The 27,581-nt window shown below is 45.4% G+C and overlaps 1 protein-coding gene across 3 annotated transcripts in view; it reads left to right on the forward strand.

Moving 5' to 3' along the window:
- COBL (cordon-bleu WH2 repeat protein) overlaps positions 1–27,581 on the forward strand; it is a 229,771-nt gene that overhangs the window by 54,934 nt on the left and 147,256 nt on the right. For all 3 annotated transcript variants that reach the window (XM_008052294.1, XM_008052295.1, XM_008052297.1), the window contains exon 6: positions 19,542–19,715. In XM_008052294.1, the coding sequence (XP_008050485.1) occupies positions 19,542–19,715 (174 nt within the window). The remainder of the gene's footprint in view (positions 1–19,541; positions 19,716–27,581) is intronic.

The raw sequence follows: 27,581 nt of genomic DNA on the forward strand, positions 1-27,581 counted from the left end.
CATACTTACTTTTTGTGGTGATAACATTTAAAACCCACTGTCTGGGTAATTTTCAAATATATGATACATGATTGACTGTAGTCAGTCACCATGTTCTGCCCCAAAGGGATGTCCTGGAGTAACAGTTTATTTTCTAAAGTCTGAATCTTGGCTCATAGGATAAGAGCAATTAATGTTGAGGGAAAAAAATAGGCAAGGGAGAAGGGGAAAGAAGAGAGAAGAGAAAGAAAGAAAAGACCAGCGTGCCTTCTCTGAGCTGGCTGGTCACACTGTGATTCCCCATCCCATGTCTCACCCTCCCCCTGCCTACTGGCCAAGCGCCACTCACTGGGCAGACTTGGACTCAGTCTGTCCCATAGGAGATACAGTCAACCAGGGCACTCTCGGGACACAGAGTGCAGCCAGGCAAACCTGACCCTCAGGAAAGACACACACAGAAGCCTTGTTGAGACCCTGACTTGGGATCTTCAGCAGGAAGGCAGGTGCCGTTGAGAGCCAAGGCCTGGGGCACAGGTGATGTGGCAGTCTCAGAGGTGTGAGGGGCTCCCCTTGTGAGAAAGGAGGGGCAGGGTCTGCCTGGAGAAGGTCAAGCCTCAGCTGAGGTCCAGACTCTGAGGGATCTGTCTCTGAGAGGGGAGTCCTGAAAGGGTACCTGTGCTTCTGATTTAAGTACAAAATAGTTTAGAGGGCAGAGGAAAAAGAAGGGTTCAACAAGGTTCCTGTTCTTCAGTAGCCCTGCTTTGTGATTTGGAGGTGTCCACGGTGTATGAGAATGTGTGTGGAAGGGTGGTTCTTACTGGCATTACGATGGAAACTTGCATGTCTGGAAATCGACTGAACAAATGGCTCACTACTTCCTGATATTTGACCCTCAATCTGGGATGAGAGGGATCAGATAATTATTTTATTTCCTTATTTGCTTGGCTAAGAATGTTTGCTGGCCCAGATGATATATTCTATAATGACATGGTAAGTAGAACCCCTTTGAACGACAGCCTCCAATCAAGCCAGGCACTCTGGGTGGTACTTCCTGCTGGGTGACTCCCAGGAAGGCTTACATCTCCTTTTGGAGGGGGTGATCGGGTGAGCTTTCAGGAAGGGATAGTTCAGAAGTATTGGCATTGAGTTTCATAGCAAGGTGATTTGATTCACTTGGACAGTAACTACTGCCTGGACTTTATGGAGAGATATTTTTTTTAAGGAAGGAAAATCACAAGAATAAAAGGGTAAGAAAGGAATTTTCCGCTTTGCTTGAAAATTATATATATTTGGTCAGAGCATTGTGGTTAAACTGCAAAAATACATATTTAGTGATATATTTCCTAAGCGGATTGTCTTTGATATTTGTTTTCCTTTAGCATAATGGATTTTTGTCCTGTTTTGTCTGGATAATTGTCTAGCTTTATAGCAAAAAATATAAACAAATTGTAAGTGCAGATGGTTGTGAAGCTTATTTCTTGAAAAATACAGTGGTTTGCAGAAAGAAATGTGATTTTCATTTGCATTTAAATTTCCTTGCTATTTCTCTGTGTGTGTGTGTGTGTGTGTGTGTGTGTGTGTGTGTGTATGTTTCGCTAGTTCTCTCACACGCTCTATCTCACTCTTTCTCTGTCTCTCTCTGTGTATCTCTCTCAATTCCTCTGTCTTTCTCTCTCTCCACCCCCCCTTCCTTCTCTCTCTCTCTCCCCCTCTCCCCGGTGAGGTTGCATGGAGATTGGCAGAAGTGAATGTTGGCTTTTTCATTACTGATGTTGTAGGCTCTTTTCCATAGAAATCATTGTAATGGGCCCTAGAATAGCGGGTCCAGGTGAATTCTAAGCAACGCAAGTAGTATAGCTTAAATATTTCTAAGCTGATACTGTTGCTCTGTTTAGGCTCTGTGAAGTCAAAGGTTTACTCATTTAAATTCCACTCTGTTTAACACATACCACTCCTTAGGTATGCAGCTTCCAAGTATTCCTGAATTCGTGGTGGGGGGCTTGAAATCTATAGAAATGAAGCCAAGGTCGATACGAGCCATGCAGTCTCTTTTTTTTTAACCACCAAATAACACTTTCATTTTCCAAATATTGCATAGCTGATGACCCTGGCAAAGAGTGGTTTCTCACCATCTCTTTGCAGGTGTCTATTGATTTGGCCATGTCCTGTCTACCTTTAGCCACTTCTGAAGCTTATCTTCCAGCCTCAGCAACCATTTGCAGCCTGGCTTGTTGAAACATTGGAATTAATTGATAGCAAACAGAGGGAACGACTTTAAGCTCTACGAGGGCAGTGCCATGTATTATTATTATTATTATTATTGTCATCGTCACCATTACCACTCTTGATTGTATCCACTAGTGCAGTGCCGTGCCTGCCTTGTTCAGAAGTACAGCCAATGAGAGCTGAATTCTGACTCAGTTTAACACACTAGATCCCATGCTAAAGACAGACAGTTTCCAGTAGTTTAAGAAAGTTAGGTTACACCCACAGGGAAAAAAAGATTGATTAATGCTGACACATATAACTCAGTTGCCCATAACTCTAAACTTTGATACAGAGATTTTGAATGATTATTTTCCCACTGGAAATGGGAGAAGAGTGAACATGTTTCCATAGAGTGTTTTGGGAAAATTGTCAATGCCCATCTTTCTCATCCAACTGTGGGCTCCACCCTTGTAAGTCAGGATTGGGGAATGTGGCAGTGACGCAGACCCTCATGACAGGCATGACTCTGCCCTGCTTCACAATGAAAAACACGAGCTCTCTCTGCAGAGAGTCCTTGGTTCAGAGAATGAGGAAAGAGAAGCTTCATTTGATTGCTTTTGTTGGTACCAATTCTTTAAATGCAATCATCCTGGTCAGCCTCAGTGGCTCAGCCTGTAATCCCAGCACTTTGGGAAGCCGAGGCGAGTTGATTGCCTGAGCCCATGGGTTCGAGATCAGCCCAGGCAACTTGGCGAGAACTCGTGTCTACAATAAATCAAAAAATGTAATCGGGTGTGGTAGCACATGCCTGTAGTTCCGGTTCCTTGGAAGGCTGAGGTGGAATGATTGCCAGACCCCAGCAGTTCGACGCTGGGGTGGCCGTGAGTGTACCACTGATCTCCAGGCTGGGCTACAGAGTGAGACTCCAACTCAGTACATACATACATACAGTCATTCCCCAAGCGTTCTCCTTTAGCAGCCCACCTGCTCCCTGAACTGTGAGTCACATCAGTCAACTGTGTGATACCTTTCACCTGAAGTTCTCAGAGCCCCTCCTGTCTGAGCCCCCCATGGGGCCTTGCAGGTGGGCTGCTCTAGTCTGGGTTCACAGTGAGTTGGTGTGTACCTGTTCTTGTCAGACTAGCAACCCACCTTCTAGACTTTCTACTTAGGGCTATAGCTTAAAGCAGTTCTCACAGTTCCTCCTCCGGCTTCTGTCTACTCAGGGCTTATGTGTGTGGAACCCACACTCCCTCGACTGTAGCCAGCATATTTGTAAAGGCAGGCTAAGCTGCTGTAACCGGCAAGCTCCAAGATGCAGAAGTTTGGGCCAGATGCTCTTGATTCTTCCCAGAGCACTCCTTGAGCTGCAGTCATCAGGGGCAGACTGCACGAGCCTCCAAGACAACCATGACCATCTGCCTCTGTCAGTTGGAGGGATCCCTGTGGAAGGACATGTCCATGAGGTTTCTGTAGACTCGTCTGGAAATTGCACTCGTGTCATGTCCACTCCCATTTTATTGGTGAGAACTTAAGGACACGATATAGCTGCAAGGGAGCCAGGGAAACCGAAATGCTTAACTGGCTGCCATGTGACAGCACTGATATTGGAATCAAAGAAAGGGAGAGTAGGTTTGCTGCCCAGCTGGCAGTCCTGACATTGCTCTTAAAGACCCTGGGTCCTCCTTACCATGGCTGCTTCCACAGTCACTTGCCCCCCCACCCCGTGTTGACAAGGGGAGGAGCTAAGGTACTAGTGTGAATTCACTGACTGTTAGCTGTCATACTGCTCATTTCCTTTGTGAGAGAATGCGAGATTTTAGATAACGGGGCATGCTGTTTCCCCAAAACAGCACCAAGAGCGACATCTTCAGCAATTTTATTTAAATAACACAAATGTGCAGGCCTGAGTGAAATATTATTACACAAGTGAATTTGAGGAAGATTATGTCTACAACTGCTTTAGCATAGAGTGTGGGGAATTTCTCCTTATCTTTAGTTTATTCTGGTTACCTTAAAATTTTTTGCTAAACATCATAATTAATAGTTAAACTGTCTTTAACTATTAGTGATAATAATTAATTAGTAGCAGTAAAGCAAAACTAACAGTAATATGTTATTAAGAAACAAGAGTTGCAGCACTTCAAAGCCTAGAGCAGCCTTTGTATGACGTCAGCCATAAGCTAATGAAAAAACTTCCCTTCTTTATGCTGTGAGCTTCTCACCAGAGTGGGCACACAAAGATAAGATCTTTGCAATCCTTAATGGCAACTAGGGCTCACAGAAGAGGACAGAATTAGAATCCGGAGGGAACTTTGACAGCATTTGTATTTAATCTTATGAATACAAGGTAGTAGGCTAGTGATAAGTAGTTCTTAGCCATGTGAAAATATGGACGTCTTCATAACAAAGAGGGCTGTGGTTTCGGTTTAGTTCATCGGTTGCCTGTTCTTGAGGCTCTGATCTGAGTTAGAGAATGTCAGCTGGAACACCCAGAGCATTCCCACTCAGGCATAAGAAACAGAAGCATCCCTAAGCTTGTCACCAGCTTCTGCCCTTACAGTACCACTGAACCTGCCAGGCAAGTCATATGGCATGGATGAGTCAACATGCTGCTTCCAAGCCTACTTTTGCTGTCGATTAATTTGCTTGTGAAACCGCTATTAATCAGGGGATTATTCTCTGCCTTTGCCAACTCCTTAGCAATGGAAAACACAGTGTGATAGGAAGCAAGAGAATCCCGTGAGAAGCTCACAACTGGCAGAGACCTCATCTCTACAAAAAGTAAAAAAAAATAAAAAAATAAAAAACCGGGCTCGGTGGCTCAGCCTGTAATCCCGCGCCTTTGGGAGGCTGAGGTGAGTGGATTGCCTGAGCCCGCGGGTTCAAGACCTGCCTGGGCAGTGAAACCTCATCTCTACAATAAATCAAAAAATCAGTCGGGCATGGTAGCGCATGCCTATAATTCCAGCTACTCTGAAGGCTGAGGCAGAAGGATCGCCAGAGCCCAGCAGGCGAGGCTGCGGTGGCCGGGAGCGGCCACTGCACTCCAGTCTGGGCGACCGAGTGAGGCTCCAACTTAAAAAAAAAAATAGCCGGGCACGGTAGCATGCTCCTGTAGTTCCAACTACTTGGAAAGCTGAGGTGGAAGGATGGCCAGAGCCCAGCAGGTCCACTCTGGGGTGGCCGTGAGTGTGCCACTGCACTCCAACCTGGGTAACAGAGTGAGACTCCAACTTAAAAAAAAAAAAAAAGATAGTTTGCTAATACAGCTGAGTTAGGAGAGGCCTCTGAAGATGCTGGCCATTGGTGAGCACAGGGCTTCCCCGTGTGAGGTTCTGTGTCTGGCTGAGCCAGGCTCATGAGTACCTTTCTGCTCTTGAAATAATTCAGAGTCTTGTCCCAACCAAGTAAGCCAAGAAATTTTCCTTTTTATTTTCGCTAGTATGGTTGTTTTTCAGTTTGCCATAAACCTTGTAGCTTCCTTTTGACCTAGAAATTACAGGACTTGTTGGATGCCAGGTGGAATTAACTTTCAATGTTTCCTCTTCTTCTTTTGTTTGTATGATTTTATAAAGCATACCATATCATGAAGAATATACTCTGAACTGTTAGCAGAGCTTGACTCTCTTTTTTAAAGTATCAGAACATCTATCAGTCACGTGCCAATCCTCTGGAAGCTCTGAGAAGAGCAGGTCAACAGGCGTGGTTGACAGACTTCCTCCTGCAGGCATTTGCTTCTCATTTGTCACAGCCTGGAGAAATGTCTATGTGAATCCCAGGGTGCAGGAACTCAACATACTTACAGGACACACAAAATGTATATAGATCTTAGTTGTCTGCAGTGCAAGGACTCCAACATAAATCAATGCATTCGGGTTGAAAAATTGTACATATGTACGCAGCTGAAGTGAGACTAAATTTTATGTGTTCATGTGGGAAAGAGTTAAGGATTTCAGCTGGCCGAAAGATCAATATTGAAGAGATCTGCGTTGTTTTTGCCTGCTTAATGCAAGTGCTGGGTTGTTACTGGACTCATTCTGTTTTGTCTTGAGGTGATGAGTGTTCAGATCAATATTGAGAGGACTTTCCTGTGCTGATTCAGGGTGGAGCATTAGACAACTTTCACTCCGATGGAAGGGGCTCTTTTCTCTGCCATCAAAAAAGAACCAACTGAACATCTGAAAGGAGTTCACAGATGGGCTCAAATCTGGGTGAGGACTTTTCTTTCCATCCTTAAGACCCTATACTTTTTGTGCTGGAACGAATAGAGCACTCTCCCCCAGAAGCAAGCACCCTTGGCCAGAAGTAGATATGTCATCCTTTGAGTTGTGGAACTTCCTGTTTCTCTCCAACCTTGAGTAGCCATGGATGGTCAGTCATCAGGACGGCAACATCAACCAGAACCATCTGAAAGTGGCCAAATGGTTTTGTCACCCTTGTCTTGTAGTCTGGGTCAAAAAAAGATCACAGTTTCTGCTTTCTCCTGGAGGGTTGGAGAATAACCTGTCCCCTGTAGATTCTCCAGGAAACCCAGGGAAAGGTTAGCACATATACTGAGGAAAATCAAAATATAGGAAGAGGAATATCACCATTTTTAAATAACTGCAATCATCTGTGACATCTCTGTGTATTGGGGGAACTTCCTGAAACCCTGAGTGGAGTCAATTTCTGGGGTTGACACGTGATAGCTGTCTAGGTGTGGGATGAGCGTGACTTCCCTTCCTTTCCTGCTGGCTTCATTTGACCACATTCTCTATTAGGAGGGTAGAAAGCTGTCCGTACTGCCAGCCTGCTGAGGGACAGCAGTAGACACTGGTGTGCCAGCTATTCGTGGTTGGCCAGAAGGTTGGACTACCCCGCTGAGGCACTTCTGAGGTGCACAGACCCCTTAGCTGGTGGCAGGGCCTAAGGCATGCCCGTCATTGGCGGCACAGCGGCGCTCAGTTCCCTTCTCCCTCCAGTGCCGGGCTTTCTGTGGAAGTGACACGTACTTTGTTTTCCACGTGAAGGCATGCATCCACGCCTGTGTGTGAATGCCCCTGCGTGCCCACACATGCGTAGAACTGTCTTCCTGGAGAACAGCAACTGCCAAGGTGTGTAATGGAAGTAAAGAAAATGTGAGAAGTTCTAAAGAAAGTGATCCTTTTGGTATCCCCGTCCTAGATATTCCAGGGAAAACAGTGAAATAATAAGTTAGACAGTGGCAATGAGAAAAAAACCCAGTTTTTTGCTCATTTCAGCAAGAGTATCAGCCAGTTTAAAAATGGCTCAGAGACTGAGAGAGAGAACCACAACTGAAGTGGGAATTTGCTTTGTGTGTGGGATAAAGACAGGTACAGCAACACATGGCCTTGAGGAAAGTGATTTGGGAGGAAGCCCAGAGCCTGGACAGACCTGTTGGACCGCAGGGGGAGAAGGCACCTGCAGCTGCCTGTCCCTGCCTTTTCAGGAGAAATGATGTGCTTCCACGGTATTTAGAAAGTAGGTATCTGCAGACTCTCCAGCAACCATTAAGAGATGACTTGTAAACCGGGCTCGGTGGCTCAACCTGTAATCCCATGTCTCTGGTAGGCTGAGGTGAGTGGATTGCCTGAGCCCGCGGGTTCGAGACCTGCCTGGGCAGCGAGACCTCATCTCTACAATAAATCAAAAAATCAGCCGAGCGTGGTAGCGCATGCCTGTAATTCCGGCTACTCGGAAGGCTGAGGCGGAAGGATCGCCGGAGCCCAGCAGGTCGAGGCTGCGGTGGCTGGGAGCGGCCACTGCACTCCAGTCTGGGCGACTGAGTGAGACTCCAACTCAAAAAAAAAAAAAAAAAAAAGAGCTGACTTCTTTTTCACATTACCTTAAAGGAAACAGAGGAAAAAAAATCAAGCCAAGCAGAACAATGTGGCCTAGAGGTAGGACTATTTGAGGCTTTGTGTTTATAGAAACCTTGGCATAGGTAATATGGGATTCGTCTCAGGGACTTCAAAAAATAATCTAGATATAGGGGGTGAGACTCCTGTATTAAAATTAGAATTGTGGACTTGAGTAATTATGAGTATTTAAAAGACTTTTTGTGGCATATGAGTAACCACATATAAGGGGGGAACCCCAAAAAACTGGAATTATCTGGAGGATGGACCCCTAGTAGTACAGGCTTTCCTTGCTAGGTAAGTGTTCTAGAAACCCATCGGCATCAGTACACCAGCTAGCGTAGTTGTGAGAGGCTGCGCTTGATTCCAGTGAATTTTTTCTGGAGATTCTTTCAACATGTTTGCCCATTTCATGATAAGTGATTTATGAGCCCGCCTGCCCACACAGCGCTGACTGTTCAGCAGTTTTTGACCAAAAATGGCCTACTCTGGTGCTCCACCCTCCCTATTCACCCAATCTTGCCCCAAGTGACCTTTTTTGGTGGTTCTGTTTCCCCATGAAGAAAGTCCTCAAAGGGAAATGTTTTACCCATGTGGAAGAGGTGAAACAAAAAACAACAGAAGCACTCAAAGGCATCAGCATGGATGAGTTCAAAAATTGTTTTGAGCAGTAGAAAAAGCATCTGAATGGGCGTATTGCATCAAATGGAGAGTACTTTGAAGGTGACTGAAGTTTAAGCATGTAAAGATAAATACACAATCTTTACAAATACATTCCGATTTTCTTTGGGGCCCCCTCATGTGTGTATCCATGCGTGAATATTTCTGTACATACACACGAAGGTTGAATGACGGGGGTTGGGGACATTGTTCTATGGAGACCAGTTGGAGCCATGATTCTCCACAGGACGGATCTGAATGGCTGGCTCTGCCTCACCCCTGCCCTGCTCCCTCCACTGCCCCCACCCCCCTCACCCACCTCGGCCTGGTTCTGAAGGTGCAGGAGTCTCAGGCAGCCAGGGCCAGAAAAATGAGAGCCATAGTTGCAGAGGGACAAGCACCTCTTAGGTGGCAGAATTCCCAGGGCAGGGAGCTGAGGAAATTCAGGAATGAGTCCTGGAAAGCCAGGGGGCTTTTATGTTGGCCCAGCAGGTGAGAGCCAGAACAAGGCCTCAGACGTGTTGGCAGCACCTCCAGGCCAAGGCCTTGGAAGCAGGTGTGTCCGAGAGAAAGTGAAGGGATTAGGCCCCGTGGGCCGCTCCTGAAGTGTCCCCAACTTGGGAGAGGGAGGCATCAGAAAGCACTTCCATTTATGTCTCGAAGCTAGTAGAACTGCCCCTTAGAATCCAACTGGAAGAGAATCTAACAGGAGCCGACAGGGAGTTTGAGATCTGAGAGAAAGACAAAGCAGGGGGAGAAGAGAGAAGATGGACTCTACCTTCCCTTCTCTTGCCTCCTCCAGTCACTAGCAACTCTGAGTGAGTGAGGTCAGGGGACCTTTTTCTGACGCAGGACAAGCAAGGGTTTGAGGGATGGCCATGGGCAGGTTGACAGAGCACTGGCTACCAGATTGTGCTCTGGGGCAGGGGAGCCTCACTCCACTGCTGCAGCCTGGGCTAATGCGTCTGAGGCCTGCGGCGCCAAGGCCGCTGAGCCCTGACTGAGCTCTGAGTGCCAAAAAATCCTTTCTCCTCCTCTGTGTGTTGTGTTCTGGTGTGTGCTGTTCTGGCCTGGGAGAACGTGCATCCTGCTGGTTCATGAGCAGGCCCCCTGCCGGCTCCCTGCAGCATTGCACCCCTCCTTGGATTTCTCTGTCTCTCTCTTTCTCTCTTTCTCCCACTCCATTGCCCAGACTGGAGTACAGTGGCACACTTGCGGCCACCCCAGCGTAGAGTAGACCTGCTGGGCTCTGGTAATTCTTCCGCCTCAGCCCTCCAAGGAGCTGGAATTATAGGTACATGCTACCATGCCTGGCTAACTTTTGATTGATTGTAGAGAGAGGTCTGGCAAAGTTGCCCGGGCTGTTCTTGAACCCGCGGGCTCAGGCAGTCCACTTACCTTGGCCTCGCAAAGTGCTGGGATGACAGGCTGAGCCCACCGAGCCCAGCCTGCTTTCTAGCTTTCTAATGGGTGGTTGTTGCAATTCTTCTTGGTAACTTTTGTGAGTGTTTGATCTTCCTCTTGACCACTCCTGCTTGCTCACATGGAAGCAGAAAGAGTTAAGGGAACACTGTGGGTCTCCCTTGACCTCCCCTCTGCAATTCCCGCCTTCAGATGAGAAAGTCTGTATCTCTCGGCCGAGGGCCTCTTCTGACTCCCACTTCTGCCTGGAACTTTGGGTGTTGCCACCTCCTGTGCTCTGACACTGGCAGCCCCACAGCAGTCATGTTCCTCGGTCCCCTCTTTTTAGTCCCAACAAGGGATATAGTATCTTAATGGGAGAATGGAGGGTGCATGTCAAAGAGCTACAGAGCCTGAGCCTGAAAGGTGTGGCCAGAAAGTGGGAAAGGGCTGATGCCGAGTGACCAGACCACCAGGAGAACTGCCGAGTGCTCTGCAGGTGAACTTCAGGGGACCTTGAGACATGTGTGCCGGCGGCCCCTCCCTGCAGTCCTGGGGACGTGCACTTGACCCTCCACGTGTGCCTTGCAGTCACTTCAAAGGAGGAGTCGGGGTAAGGTCGCCAGTCATTCATTCGTTAATAATGAAGTACCCAAGTCTGTGAATGATTTAGTTGAACAGATGGAAGCTGTTCACGGATTTCCCTGGAAAAACATCGTCACTCCCTCCCGATGTGCTTTTCGGAGGGGGAGACAGCGGGCTGGCCTTGCGACTCTTGCATGGATACTGTTCACGGACGCTGGTGCCTGGCACATGAAATGCACACATGTGGAGTCATGGGGCACAGGGTCGATGTTCTTAAGTACAACCTCTAGAGAGAGAAGAATACATGAACCTAGGCACCGTGGTATGGTGGCTGGTTGTTCTCAATCTTGACTCTCAAAAGCAGATAGCTTATGGGCAGCAAGCCTATGAAAAGATGCTCAACCCCATTGGTTAGGGAAATGCAAATCAAATCCACAATGAGATAGGACTACACATCTGTAAAGATGGTCGTTATTTTTTTTTTAATGGAAAATAAATGTTGGCGAGTATGCAGCAATATTGGAATTCTTGCTGGTGGGAATGTAAAATGGCACAGCTGCTGTGGAAAACGTTTTGACTGTTCCTCAAAAAGTTAAACACGGAGTGGCCGTGTGACCTGTAATTCCTCTTCTAGGTATACACCCCAAAGAATTGAAAACAGGTGTTAAAGTAGAAACTTGTGAATATCACGATATCCAAAGAGTGGAAACAACCCTGATGCCCACTGACAGATGAATGGATCACGATGTGGTGTTTGCTTACAAAGGAACAGCACCCAGCCGTGACAGGGAGTGGAGTTCTGAGGCATGCCACCCCATGGGTGAACCTTGAAGACTTGCTGAGAAAAAGAAGCCAGACACACAAGGCCCTGTATTGTTTGATTCCTGTTATATGAAATATCTAGACTAGGTTAATCCATGGAGTGAGAAAGCAGATTGGTGCTTGCCAGGGACTGGGATAGGGAAGCAGAAGGGGCGTGGCTGCCAAATGGAGACAGGACTGCATTTTGGAATGATGCAAAAGTTCTGGAGCCTAGATAGTGTCGGTGGCTGGACAACAGTGTCCATGTTCTTAACGCCATGAACCATGTGCTTTTTTTTTTTTTGAGTTAGAGTCTCACTCTCGCCCAGACTGGAGTGCAGTGGCTGCTCCTGGTCACCACAGCCTCGACCTTCTGGGTTCCAGGGATCCTTCCACCTCAGCCTTCCAAGTAGCTGGAACTGCAGGCGCACACTACCACTCCCGGCTAATTTTTTGACTTATAGTAGAGATGAGGTCTCGCCAAGTTGCCTAGGTGGGTCTTGAACCTGCGGGCTCAGGCAATTCACCCACCTCAGCCTCCCAAAGGCGCAAGATTACAGGCTGAGCCACCGAGTCCGGCTGAACCATGTGCTTTAAGTGGGCTAAAATGGTAAATTCGATGTTGCATGTGGTTTTGCCACTATAATTGTTAAAAAAGAAAACAGCCTGCCTTCCCTAGGGTTTCTGATTAGGTGTGTCCATCTTTAAAGCTCCAGGGAATTCCAATGTGCTGCTGAGTTTGAGAACTTCTGTCCCAGAGCCAGGGTGTCCAACCCTACCACTTCCTGGAGTGTGAATTGGGTAACTACTAACTCTCTGTGCCTCAGTTTCCCTAGCTGGGAAATGGGGATCATGTTATTGCCTGTCTCATAGTGGTTATGTCAATATGTACATAACATGTGCCTCCACGTGTGTGGCTTGTCATTTCCCGAACCTGGGTGTGGCCTTTCTCCCTCCCCAGGTTGGTCTTTGCACTCAGCAGCTGTCACCTCACATCCCCTCCGGTGGGGAGCCCTCCCTCTCTGTTTAGGGCAGTCCCAACAGTGCTGGTGCCACTGTATTCTCTCCCATTTACCTTTAAGACCATTTGAAATATAACCCCATTTTGGATAATAAATGATGTGGCTACTCTCTTCCACAGCATGAGACACACAGGTAGTGATGGATGATTTTTAGCAGATGAGGTAGACGGTTTGAATAATGCTCTGGAGAAGGAGTCTGCTCAGACAAGAGGGAGTCTCTTGAGTCACACAGCCATTTCTTCTGCTTCTTGGAAAACAAACCCTGCTTTTCTTGAAAATAAATGTTGCTGGGAAAGAACCTAACAAGCTTATTTTCTCCAGCTCGTGACTCAGTTACCTGGAGCTTCAGAGGCGTCCTCCCGGTGCGACGTAAGAATTAGAAATTGTCACAATTCCTGCTGAAGGATTGCTCCCTTCTCCTTTTGCCTCTGTCCTGGGAAGGTGTATTCAGCCCACACTCAGACCTTCTTTCACAACCTACAGCCAGGTTCTCGTTTTCTTCCTGGTCTAGGGCACGGTCATCATAAAAGCTACTTAGTATGAAATGCCTGACTTAGTTTGGAGAAAGCTATTTATCTTAAGGAAGACCACGTGTGAAATCTCACTCTTGATGCCGAAAAAAATGTATGCACATTTTAAGAAAGGAAAAAAAATGATTAAAATGGTAATACCCAACATATACCCATAACAAAAGATGAGCACAAGTCAGGTTTGACTTCTGCAATTACAAGAGGTGTTTAAAGTGGTTACCATCAGCATGCAAACACTTCTGCTTATAGTGAAATAAAAGTACTCCATAGATAACATTGCTTAAAATGTGTCTACATTTTTGGGCACAACCCCCCTCTGGTGTAAAATTAAATTTAGAAGTCACTTATTCAAAATATGTCACCACATGAATTATGGGACAATTGAAAGGGAAAAGCCTTTGTTCCTTTGTCATCAGGGTTTGATTATTTGTATAAATTGGAACCTTTTATTTTTCCCAGCATCATACCTAATCGAGTTTGCCTCAGCTGAAATCTCACACCTGACCACACACTGTTACACACACACACACAGGCACACACACACACACAGGCACATACAGGTGCGTATATAGAGGTATACACACAGGCACACCTGCATGCCGACTGAGGCCCTCCCTATGGACGCCATTTCCCTCATGCCCTGCTCAGCTTCTGCCTCTTGAGAAGCCCTGTGCCACCTGTCCCTGGTCCTTTCTGCTCTTCTGGCTCTGTCCGTGACAGCACTGGGTATCATTTTACCTTTCATGACTTTTCTTTATCTTTTCATCTCTTTGAACGCCCATCCTCTTCCTCTTCCTCCTGCATCCCCCCGGATAGCTTCTGCACCACGGACTGTGTCTACTTTCTCACACCAGGCCTGCTTGGCTGGTCCATGAGCTCCCTGCGGCAGTGGCCTAGTCTCACGGGATCCTGCCTGCCTGAGGGCAGCCATCCCATGTCATCCATGTTTGAATCACCCAGGGACTTGTTTCCGTTTAATTTACAAGCTTTTCAGAAACTGTTGGCTTTCTGAAATTGTTATTGTCAAGCGTTCCAGACATTCAGGCGCTCAGAAGCCTGCCAACAGGTCACTTGCCCTTCAGAGAGGGTCCTGCTTCATAAGCCATAAGTACCGAGAGTTTATGTCACACAGTTATTTTGTTGGCTGAAATATGTATCCAGACCACATAGCTCCTGTAACTTTTCTTCTTCTAAAGACTTAAAATGCCATCCCTCAGGCATTCTATGGAAGAACTTGGCCAAGAAAGGACTGTTTCCCACTCATCTCACGAAATAAAGACGAGATGCGCAAGTTCCCCTTTCCTGCCCACCTGCAGTGATCAGTCCACAGGAAGCTGGCATGCTTCCTGCCACTTGGCTTACCATTTACTCTGAAGTGGTGAGGGACTTCCAAGATGCCAGAAGACAGTGCGGGGTTTAGTTGAGAGATTTAGCTCAGTACGTGTCTGGAGGAAGGCCATGCTCTGAGGATAAAGAAATGCAACCAGAGACACAGAACTTTGGGGAGGAAACTTTGCCTGACCCCTTGTCCAGGACCATGCTGGCAACTGCAGATGAGATGTATTAAGAAACAAGAAAAGGCACGGAGCCTTTCAAAAGGGGGCAGCATTGTATAAGGAGAAGAGGCTGCAGCCGGGTCCAGGAAACTTATTTCTAATTCATTTCGTCACCAGGGAGCTGAGCCATCCTGAGTAGTTCTGTCAACCCCCTTGGGTCTCCGTTGTTATTGCCATTAAAACCCCAAACATCATGCCATCCTGAAAGTATCTGATCTAATTCAGAAGACTCTATCCTGATAGGACTGTGGTTTGCTATTTCAGAGAATACTTATTGCAAGCAAAATATTTCCCTGAACCCTTAAACAAACAAATAAAAACCTATATTTGAATTCCCCAGCAGTCAGGTCAAAAGATCTACTTAGACTTTTGGTAGACTTGATTAAATGATTTGTTCTCACAAGATATAATCTTATCTGCAGGGTGGACAGTTTTGAGAAATAGAAACAAAGTGACTATTCATACCTTAAAAAAAATAACAACCCACAGTTTCTTTTCAACAGAACAATTTCAAGTCCAGCGTCTTCCCCTTGGTCTCTGAAAGCATACTGTAGTCAAGTTCACTTAGCCCCTCACTGTGTGTGTGGCCAGGCTAATCTGTCCTCAGGCTGTGTGACATGGCCCTGTGAAGATACACACAAAGAGCTCAGCCCAGGGAAATTAGCCATGCCGGTTATCTTGACTCGAAAATAATAACATTCACCTTGGACATACTCGGTTTCCTGTCCTGTACCAATCTCTGATCAATTATAAACCAATGAGTGAGAGAGAAAACTTGTTCCCTGCAGTACCTGTGAATCCCAAATTCTTCTAGGGACACCCACCATGTCAGGTTCCATGGGACACGTGAGCTGTCCAAGCAATGCCTATGCTGCCTGGCACTGGCTCTACAAAGGGCCTTGGATCTCCATAATGGTATGGAGTAGTTTAGGGGTAGAGTCTCAGTCTGAAGTCCACGCCAACAGAAGTCCATCCACCTGGGAGCTCAGGGCTTCTCTGGGAGGCCCAGAACTCCTTGGAAAGCCCATGGGGGATCATTTTTTCTCCCCCCAAGAGAAACTGATTGCAGACACTGAGATCCGGAAATGGTTAGTTTCCTCTTCTTCCTGTCCCCTCTCCCCAGATGTGTGTATGAGAGGATCAAATCACTGATATTTTATGCTGAATGTAGTAAATGAGTAAATAGGCTATCAGCGGTGTTATATGGATACAGAGAGTTTTGTATTGTCTCTGGTGGGTGGCATCTAATTGGACTTTCCCTCCAGATGATAACAGCTTCCCTGGTGGAAGTTTGTACCCCACCGACCAAACTCCTGCAAAGCTTGAGATGGGAGGTTTTGTTTGTTTTGTTCCATTTTCTCTGTTATCTGTTGCTGCTTCTTAATGATTTATCTGGCTGCATGTACAACTCCTGAGAAAATCTGATAAGATCGTGATAGTCAAAACTCTGTGGATTTTGGTGCCAGCCTTTGGAGAAAGGCATGCATGACTCACTTCCCTATAAGAACAAGATGTGATAATTAAGGGAAAACAAAAAAAAAAGATATTAACCATTTTGGAGAGGAAACAGGAAACCAAACCCCTCTTGCAGGCAGGCAGTGGCCTGTCACTCGTGAACTTTGCCAGTTTGTAGCAGGGAGAAGGTCAAGGAAGCTAGAATAACAGGACAGGGACCAGGCTGTTTTAACTCTAGACTGTATGAGCTAATCTCTTGGTTTTCTATATTATTTAATGTTGATATGAGTCAGTATTTTAAAAGACTCAATACTTCCCAGTATTTTTCTCTTACATTATTTGGTGGATTGTTTTTTAAATTAATTAATTAATTAATTTATTTATTTATTTATTTATTTATTTATTTATTTATTGTGTTGGAATCTCACTCTGTCACTCAGACTGGAGTGCAGTGGCACACTCCCGGCCACCAAAGCCTCGACCTGCTGGGCTCCGGCAATCCTTCCACCTCAGCCTTCCAAGTAGCCAGAACTACAGGCGTGCGCTACCACACCCAGCTAATTTTTTATTGTAGAGACGCAGTCTCGCCAAATTTCCCAGGTGGGTCTCGAACCCACGGGCTCAGGCAGTCCACTCGCCTCGGCCTCCCAAAGTGCTGGCATTATGGGCTGAGCCACCGAGCCCGGCCTGTTTTTTAAATTCTACGCACAGATTCCAAACATGGGGAAAGAAGGAAGATAGATGTTAAACCACAAATATTCTCTGGGCAGCAAAAAGTTTTTGGTTGCCAAGGGCTGAAGATTAAGAAAAGTTGTTGAATAGCAGGATTAAAGAGAGGGTTTTGTAGGCCCTAAAACTGGCCTTCTTGGAAGTGTGGGATGAGTTGAGAAAAGGTGTCTGTTGACTGTAGAACAGATTTGGGGGGAGACACACCATTGTGACAAAATTCAGTCACATTCCAGAGACAAAGATGATGAGATAATTGCCTGTTATCTGGAGATAATTGATGCCAGAACTTGGAGGGGTACTTGGGAGGGGATGCATATTGGGCTTCTGTTCTCCAAGGTCATCCGTCTCACTGTGGACCTAATGAGGTCATTCTACATTCTAACCAAAAATACTTATTAGAGCAGAAGGAAACCACATGTAGTGGACACTGCTTCTATGACAGAATTATGCTAGGTGCTTTCTATAAATTGCCTCACTTAATGCTTGTAGCAACTTTGAAGTAAACCCAATGAGACCAGCTGTAAGGTCTGCACCCATTCCTCCCCTAAAGGAAGTAGATAATCCAAGATATCGGGATGCACGTGTGGTGGGGAAAAGATTGTGTAATTAAGACCTGAAATCAATATTGAGTCGAGGGCCTGTGAAGTTCTTGTAAGGACATATTCTGCCCAGAGCTTCCTAGCACGCACAGGGCATTTGAACAACAGAGGTAAATTCACACCTGTGTTGACTGATCCATCAGGCCAGCGTAGTTGTGGTGAGGATTTAGGACAAGGAGAACTGGGAGTTCCATGTCTAGACAGGGTGGAGTGAAGAGAAGCAATTAGATACAGGATTGTGGAATGCATTGTCGTGAGCATTGCGTTTCTGGGATACCAAGCAGGGCATGCACACTTCAGAGATAACGGTGCAGCGTGGGCCCAGGTGCAGAGTTCTCCACCCAATGCTGCAGCTTTAGTCAACCTCCATGATGTGTGTGAGCATGTTTTTGCACAAGCACTGCCCGCAGACATTATAGACAAGAAAACCAGGCAACTTCTGTACTTCTGGCCACATGCTAAGTGACAGCTGAGAGGAGAGATGAAGTTGGCCTCCCTCTGAATCTGGGAATATTAGAGCAAACAGCCATCCAGCAAAACGCCTTCAAAGCAATGGTCCCTAAGTGAGCAAAACCCCTTCTCTGATTTGCTCCATAAGCCTCATTTAGTTATCTAGACCCTGCATGGTGAAGTAAGTCTGAGTTCCATCTCCTCGAGTCCTTGTGGTTGCTATGGCAGTAGATGCAGGCAGAGAATATATCTTGCATGGGCTTTCTGGCTTAGTGATGAGTATGAGAGCTGCAGAACTCAAGGACTGTGGGGAGTGATTTACATTTTTCCATGAGAGCCTAAATAGACATTGATGAGTTTGTTGGGTGTGTTTCTTTCTTTTACCACCCCACCTATTTCCTATGGGAACTCTGCCTCTGAGGCCAGGGTGTTAGATATCTTTGATGTTCAGCGTCTCACAAAGAAACATGAACTGGCATAAAAAGCAATCTTCATGGAATGTTTTGTCCTTTGGCTTTAATATTTAAACACAAGATAATCTGTGTCTCAAAATTTTTTCTCAGGAAACCAAATGATAGTACGGCCGGCAGAATGACAGAATTTGTGTCTTAGCACAAATAATGCTGGGTTACTGCTTAATATAACATATTTTTAAAAATATATTTATTTTACACATATTGGGTATTTAATTTGTGCCAAGAATTCTTCAAAGCTCTTTTACATGTAGTCATTCACTTAATTCACATGATAGCTTTGTGGTGCAAGAGCTGTTTGTTGTTTTTTTTTTTACTCTGGTTTCACAGGAGATGGAGTAAGACAGAGAGAAATTTAAAAATTGTCCCAGGTTTGTATCTCACTCCTGACACCAAAAAATCTTGCCCAAGGTCACGCAGCCTGTAAGGGATAAAGGCAGGAATCAAACCTGGGTGGTATCTCTAGGGTCTGTGGGCTTAACTCCTCTCATGTACTGACTCTCAGTGTCCAGGATACAGGTGCTGTGGAGAAGGAGAGGAGAGAAGGGGAAAGCAGGACAGAGCATGATACCATCTTGGTTTCAATTTGCAATTAGAATGCCAGTTCGCTAAGCACTCTTTCTGTACAAGCATTTTATTTGATTCTATTAAATATACCCCAGGGGGAGAAAGATTGAAAAAAATGTATGTCTCTCCCTAGGATAGAAATTGCCCTTTAAGAGCAATTAATTAGTGTGTTAGATTGCCTGTCTTTCAGCTTGTCAAGTGTCTATCACTGAGTACTGCACTGATGGTCACAGAGATTTCATAGCATATTGCTTATACTACATGGTCATTTTTTAATAACTTCTGAGAGTTAGAAGAAACCTAAACCCCTTCCGGCAACAGGTAAAGTCCTTCTCAAGATGGCAAACACTGTGGTTCTCTTCCCATGAAAATGTTTCCCTTGATCTGTTCCTTCCTCTTTTCAGTGTCTGGGAGCTCCCTCTGCTAACAGGTTAAAGTTTTAAGGAGGCTAATACATACCCACAGATTGGTCAAGAAGATTAAATAACTCTAGGCGCTAAGTGTTCTTGGAAGATTAAGTCTGTCATTTCCTTCAGGATTAAGAAAATAAGCCTTACATGGGTCTGTCATGCAATGCCTTCTACAGCTTTTGCAGAAAAGTGAAAGGAGGGGTCTTGTCCCGGTGGTCCTCTCAAGCTGATGAGACTTTGTCTCTTCTTCAACAGGGCTGTTTAACGACACCCAACTCGCCATCCATGCACTCACGTTCCATTATGCTGGGTCCATCTCTCTCACTGGGCAGCATCTCAGGCATGTCTGTGAAGTCGGATATGAAGAAGCGTCGGGCCCCGCCTCCTCCAAGTTCAGGGGCAGCTGTGCAAGACAAGGCATCGGAAAAGGTAAGGCAGTGGGCCATTCATGTCCTAAGCCTCTTTTAAGGAACTCAGCTCACTCTGGAAGGCTCTCTGGGAACACCATTATTCTTCACATTTGTGGCTTTAGCAACCAGAGTGTTTAGGGTGAATATTTAAACTTTATCTAGAAGTGAAGGTGAGATGCCACTCTGCTTCAATTATTAAAGACAGGAAACTGTTTAGGGGTCTTTAGTACTTAAAGACCTATGCTTGTTGATTAACATGCATTTTATTTTTATTTTGTATTATTAAAAATATTTCCCACGCATTTATCTTAGCATGGGAATTTGGGGCGTTGAGATTGCTGAATGAGAAATTTGCAGGGGTAAAGGCACATTAAGAAATGCGGACCTTGTATAGGATAGCAATGATATAATACAGATGTCCCCAAATAATTCAGGTTCACAGAACAGCAGATAATATTTTTGAAGATTAAATTGTTTTCAGTATAAAGTATAACATTTATTTTGTAAGGGCCCTGTGTTAAAGAAGCCTCCCTTTTATGTTCATTTTCAGAGCAACATAATGTCTTTGAGAGTGACCAAGCCATTGGGTATTGCCTGGGAAGAGACTTTCGTCCTCGCAGCTGAGTTACTTTCCCGATGTGCTTTATTTGGGCCTTTCTCTCCCTTAGCTACCTGCTGAGGCCTGGGAGTATTATTTGAAAGATCCAACCGTCCCTTTCGAGGGCTAGGGCACCCTTTGACAGTAACTCCTCTTTTCTCGACTTAGGATGTGACACTGTACAAATGTGAGGTTTTTGTTTTTCTTTTTTTTTTTATTGAGTTGGAGTCTCACTCTGTCGCCCAGACTGGAGTGCAGTGGCCGCTCCCGGCCACCGCAGCCTCTACCTGCTGGGCTCTGGCGATCCTTCCGCCTCAGTCTTCCAAGTAGCTGGAATTACAGGCACGCACTACCATGTTCAGCTAATTTTTGATTTATTGTAGAGATGAGGTCTCGCCAAGTTGCCCAGGCAGGTCTCAAACCCACTGGCTCAGGCAATCCACTCACCTCGGCCTCCCAAAGGCGCGGGATTACAGGCTGAGCCACCAAGCCCGGCTAGGTTTTTGTTTTTCTAAGCCTGTCCCTGCCTGGGTGAGGTGTGGCAGAGACAATATCTGTAGGCCAGAATGGGTTCACACTTTTGACCCCAAGCAACGGAGTTCCCCACGGTACTCAGGATGCACCTGCCTAGCCACACAGGCCTGCTCCTCTGTGCTCTCAGACGTCAGACACACCCCGTGTGTACCAAGAGAAGGATTCTTCACTAGGCTGAGACACTTCCTACCGACTAGCATGCTGCTTCCTGGGGAGGCACCACTGGGTGAATGCTCACGCTTACGTAAAGCACATTCAGAGTTCATTCATTCTCTCCAAGGACCTCTTTTCCTGACTCTTGCTGCTGCTGCCTTTGTGTCTTGTGACCTGTCCCAGGCGTAGAATGCTTTAGAGCCTCATGCCTCTGCTACTCTTTCAGTTTGAACCATTTTTTGCTCATCCATAAAATGACTTTTCCTTCAAATATTCTTGAAACTAAATCTGCACCTCCACAGTGAAGACTAGATTCCTGGATCTTGATTAGAAGTTACAGAAGTAGGCCAGGTTCGGTGGCTCAGCCTGTCATCCCAGCACTTTGGGAGGCTGAGACGAGTGGATTGTCTGACCCTGCAGTTTCGAGATCAGTCTGGGCAACTTGGCAAGACCTTGTCTCTACAATAAAATTAAAAATAGCCAGGCATGGTAGCACACGTCTGTAGTTCCAGCTACTTGGAAGGCTGAGGCAGAAGGATCGCCAGAGCCCAGCAGGTCGACCTTGGGGTGACCATGAGCATGTGTGCCACTGCAATCCAGCCTGGGTGAAGGAGTGAGACTCCAACTCAAAAAAAAAGAAGTTGCAGAAGTAGATCTCTCTGGCAGGGTCACAACATCTCACTTAATTTCTTTGATGGCCTGATTGTCAGTCTATCTGTGTATCAGTCTGTCTGTCAGTCTGTCTTTGCAAGCTGGCCTTCTGGTCATCTATATATGATCTGTCTTTATCCCTAGGTCTCAAAGACCACCTTGTTCCCGTCTACATACCTTTTCATTCATATCCCTAAAAATCTGTCCTAAAAGCCTGTGATACAACATATTTTAAAGGAAAACATTTTGATTTTTGTTTCTCTTAAATATTTTATAATGCCACTCATTTATTTTGAGTTCTCCATGATATTTTAGCTGTTTTGATACAAAAAAAATTTTAAGCACAAATGGTAGTTCATTTTGTTGTACATTTGCATGATTAAATAATGCAAATGATGCAAATGGAAAGTGAAGCTATTTCTGTGATGTCTACAGAGTATCGCTTTAATTTGCTTGGGTATAGATCAACATGCAGACTCTATTGATAGCATTGGCAATTTCCTCTTCGTACCCCTGGGACTGTCTTTTTGCTTTTGGTTGGAAAAGGTATTTTGTTAGCAGTGAAAAGTATGAATTCCATGATCAAAAAGTAAGACTTTTTTTCAATAAGAATTGCATTTTCTTAATGAGATAGAATGTGAATGCTGGGCTGGGCTAGCATTTTTTAAATTTCTTCCAGCCAGAGAATGTGTTGTATTTTTCTGCATTTAATGTGCTTACCCTCGGTGGATAAAGCCTGCTTTAGTGGGAAAAGGTACAGTAAGTAGAGAATTGGGAATTCTGAATGAAAAAATAAATAACACTTTATACCCTGTAGAATGAACAGAGTTCCCTCTGAGGCAGTAAAAGCTTTTTGCTAAAATCTGTTTTATTTGGCACAGAATGAGTGGAGAAATTGGCTCATGGAAACCATCTTCTTTTTTAAGCATATGAGTGGCATATGGATTAGATTTAAGCATTTGCTGTGAGCATTTTTTTTTTTTTTAATGAAAGGTATTTTGTTATTTACTAATTTCTGGGAAAGGAACCCAAAAATGTATTGTCGTCTTATTTGGGGAAGAACGTCAGTGCCTTCTTCATGAACTTCCTTCCATATAAAGATAAGAGGTTTATTTGGGAAATCTTATTTATGAACAACTGTTACTAACACCAGTATCCTGATTAAGGAGGAAAGGTTTATTTTCCAGGATATGACTAGTTTATAAGAAAATGAGAATGCTCAGGCTTTTATATTTTAAAAGACTTTTTTTCTCATCAACTAGTTTAAGAAAATTCAATGTTTACTTCTTTGGGTCTTAAAGGTGGGATAATTTTAGCCATCTTCCAGTTTATCTGAAATTCCTTGAAAATATATAATGGTTGTATCAGTATTTGCTGCCTGATTGTGTACTCATAAACTGATCATTTGTAAATGCATTTTCTAAAGAGATGTTCCAAGAGGTGTTAGAGCCTGGGAAATGAATGGCTAGTGGGAGCCTTGTGCAGAATTGTGTGCAGAGGACTGGGAAGATGGGTGAAGGGACGGGGCAGGAGGTGACAGACTCTCTTTCAGACCTCCATTACTCATACCACAGGACAGAGAGTGTAGTTTTTACCACATGGAACATTCAGACCAAAATGGACACATCTTAAGGCACCATATGCTAAGTCAGGGTTTCTTGACCTTGAGTGAGCATCAGGATAACCCCAAAGGGCTTGTTAAAACGTATTTTACTTGGACCCACCCCAGCGACTGATTCGGGAGGTCTATGGTGTGACCTGGAAAAGTGCATTTCAACGACGGTTGCTGCTGCCCTGGCGAACTTGACCTTAACAGCCTTCTCAAGCTGCCTCCTCAGAAGTCTGACGGGTTAGCTGTAACAAACCTGCCAAGAGATTCTTCAGGAGAAACGTTACCTGAAAATGGATGAATCTCTGCAGTGGAATGATAACTATGTATGGTTTTCCACAAAGTTAGCTGAGGCTTAAAGTGAGGTGTTAAAACACTTGAGGAACTCCCACATCTTCCCACGGGGACTCAGGGAATACGCCTCTGGGGGGACAAGGGAATGATCCATTCCAGACAGGATTTTTCTTCCTGTTTCATCCAGGGCTCACCTTGCCCTGTGCAGGGATGACCTCTCCCCTTGTCCCTGGCCCTGGGTAGCTGCTAGAATTCTCGCTTGCTGCTCCCGCATGGGGGCCAGAGTGCCCTTTGTGCACCGTCTTCAGCAGTCCATCCCTACAGAGAGTTTACTTTCCTCTTGTTTGCTCAGTTCCCCACTTGGGCTGCTCTTGGACTGATATGAAGGTTATGAGTAGATGGTGGACACAGACACTGAGGTAGGCATCCCTCTGCTCACTCTCTGGTTTTCAGTCTCCTCCTTCTGCAAGATGAGGGCAGTAAGAAGAGTATGTGTTGGGGCGATCAGTGTATCTGGCACTGTTCTCCTGAGTTCAGATCCCAGCTCGGTGATTATTAGAAATGGCAACTTGGGGAAGATCACCCTTCTGTTCCTGGTGTCCTTAGGTGTACGTTCTGCACAAAGGAGGGAGGCGAGAGCTAGCAGTGGTCTAGTGGGGGATGGAAGTAGCTGGTGTGCTTGAGGTTGGAAAGGCTAGGCTCTATGCTCCAGCCAGATTCCTGCATTAACCAGATGTTGGGTTATATTTAAAAATCTAATTCACGGTTGCTGCAAGTACCCAATGTACACTAGAAAACTGCCAAGTCTCTGGAGCAGTCTCATTCTGGCAAACAAAACTGCATCCTCTTGGGGATCCCTTCTCTCCTTCCCCACAAACCATGACTACACCACTACACTATTCTACACCTTCGGAGAATTAGAGAGAAGAGAGTCCTGAGATCTTCTGTTTAAGAAGAAAGAGGATAAAATACTTTCAAGGTGGCTCAGTTTACCTTCTAAAGATTGAAACAACACTCTAAATCACCTTTGCTGATACCTTTGTACAATACTTTGCATGTTACAGAGCAGCTTTTTCCACTTTAAAAAAAATCCCTATCAAGTGCTTAAAAATAAGGAACTTGTGAAGTCTACTAGACAAGGTTGTGTTGTCTATTTTTAGTTATCATTATCCACAGATATATAATAAGCAGTCATTCATTTATTCAGTCAATGTACTGTTAACCTACACTAGGTTTTTTGCCACTGCCAGCTATCAATCCATTTTATGATAATTAGAAAGTAATTAAGAAATATATTAAAGTTATCCAAGATTTCTCTTGTCCCATAGTATTTGAATCATTGTGTTCATTATGTTCAACACAATAAAATTCCCAAATGACAAGCACATGGCTACATGATCTCAAGTATATTGCACTAAAATGGAAATCACCAGTGATGCTGGCTATCAAAATGAGGAATGATAGAGGCTGTGCTATGAACAGTTGTTAGTATAATCCAAAATAGACTTTTCTGTGAAAAATTTGCTTATATGTTCAATAAATATTTATTGAATAGTTGCTGTGGGCAAGACCCAGCACTTGCAAATGTGAATTGATATTCATTACTCTAATATCTCGATTCACTGTAGACATAAAAATCTAGTATTTTATATAGTGTAAAGACGTCAGATGACCTGTGTATGTTGGAAAATTTAACGAAAAGCATTACTCTCTAAAGTTCCAGTTCCTGAATGCGATGACTAGAATATTACAGGAAGTCATAAAACTACGCTGACTGGTCTCTCAACAGTACATTTCCCCAGGAACTGATGTATCCATTTGATGATCATCAGTCTTAAAGTCTGTTCTTTAAGCAGTGTGTCTGGTCATTCGGGTGTGTTCTCCACCCTGCTTCATAGAGGGGACACCTGGAGGAGGCAGGCCGTAGCAGCCTCAGTGCTGTAGGGTCCCTGGGAGCTGGGCCATGGACCTCTTGGCCAGCAGGGCTCCAGACTCAAGCGCCTTCTCTCCTTTAGGACTGGTGAATGTTGTTTATTCAAATGAACATGTACATTCCTTCATTTCTCCCAAAAAGGCATTGAGATCAGTGCAGTCCTCACCTTTGCAAAGTCATTCTTATTGTCCTTCTCCTGGGGTGAAGTCTGCTTTATGTCTCTTATCATATGTGTTGTGGTGGTAGTGAATTTGTTTCTGATTTAGTGGATGATGCTTGGAGACTTTTTTTTTTTTTTTAGGTTAGAGTCTCACTCTGTCACCCAGGCTGGAGTGCAGTGGCATACTACTTACAGCCACCGCAGCTCAACCTGCTGGGCTCAGGTCATCCTTCTGCCTCAGCCTTCCAAGTTAACTAGAACTATAGGCACACACCACCACGCCCGGCTAATTTTTTGATTTATTGTGGAGACGAGGTTGCCAAATTGCCCAGGCTGGTCTCAAACCCGTGGGCTCAGTCAGTCCTCTCAGCTCAGCCTCCGAAAGGGCTGGGATTATAGGCGTGAGCCACTGCACCTGGCCTAGGCTTTTTAAAAATTATTGTTTATGCTCATTACAGAACTCTGATTTTGCCAGCTGTACCTCATGACCACTTCTCAACCAGTTGGCTTCCTGGGGTGTTTTGTTAGGAAGGAAGGACTCTGAGGTAGGGTGGGGCCCAGCAGAGCAGGAAGAGACGTTCCTTCCATTTGTCCTGTGAGCCACAGGTTCAAGACAGGGAAGACAACTTGGGCACATTCCAGAGGAGGAGATGGTGAGAACAAGGTCATTAGACCCCTCTTGACATATCTCTGTTGCACACCACATTCGACCTGCCAGTGAATCCTGTCAATTTTCCTTTGAAGCATATTAAGGATCTGGCCACCTCCCACCACCCTGCACACCCTGGCTTAAGCACCCCTGTGTCCCACTGACATGATTCCTGGTGCAGTAGCTTCCTATATGGTCCCTGCCCCCAACCCTGCACAAAAGGGTTCAGCCCACTTCACTCCTTAAAGCCTCCCATGGCTTCACGTTACTTAAATATGATCCAAGTCCTTACCCGACCCTTGAGGCCTGCAAGCTATGGGCCCAGCTACACCTCTGACCTGCTTTCTCACCCCTCATCCCAGGCCCAACACCTGGCCAGCAGAGCCTTTAACCTGCCTTTTGCTGATGGACCTGACCGCCTTCCTTACTGCAGTCAACCATGCTTTGAGGTCACTGCATCAGTGAGGTCTCACTGACCACTTCCACCCTCTGGTCTCATTCTGACCACTTCCCCGGTCTCATCTTTCTTCTATCCCCTAACCGGCTAAGTTCAAGAATCAGGGAATTTTAATCTTTTTGTTCACTGACATATCTCCAGTGTCTAAGACTGTGCTTGTTAAATTAGTAAACACTTATATTAACTTACTTTATATATCCATGATTTGTTTATCAAGCACATATATATGGATCATCTCTGCTATGGTCTGGATATTTGTATCCCCCCCACATTAATATGTTAAAGTTCTAACCCCAAGGTGATGGTATTTGGAGGTGAGGCCCGTGGGAGGTGATTAGGTTGTGAGGGTAAAACAATCATGAATAGGACTATTGCCCTTATGAAAAGAGACCCCAGAGAGCTCCCTCCCCCCTTCCACCTTGTGAGGACACAGCGAGAAGGCCCCACCTGTGAACCAGGTAACAGGCTCTCATCAGACACCAAATTGGCCAGCACCTTGTTCTGGGGCTTCCGGCTCCAGAACTGTGAGAAATAAATGTCTGTCTATAAGTGGCCAGTTTATGGCGTTTTGCTATGGTAACTCCAATGGGCTAAGTCAATTTCTAGGTGAAAAACACTGTTTTCAGAATGTCCGTGCAAGTGGCTAAGGACATGCTTTGCTCAAGGAGCCAACTTAGTATTTAAGGAATAGATGGCAACACCTTTGGCCAGTCCTTAGAATGTGTATCTCTGCTAAGGAAAAGGGCCTGCAGGTGCCTTCCCCGTCTAAACGTGACGAGGTGTGGAGACAGTTGGTGTGGAGGCAGACAGGAGGACAAGCACGTGGCAGGGGCCCATTTGCAGGCCC

This window comes from Carlito syrichta, unplaced genomic scaffold (genome assembly GCF_000164805.1).
Source record: "Carlito syrichta isolate Samal-C Ts95f unplaced genomic scaffold, Tarsius_syrichta-2.0.1 Scaffold271499, whole genome shotgun sequence".
Classification (NCBI taxonomy): domain Eukaryota; kingdom Metazoa; phylum Chordata; class Mammalia; order Primates; family Tarsiidae; genus Carlito; species Carlito syrichta.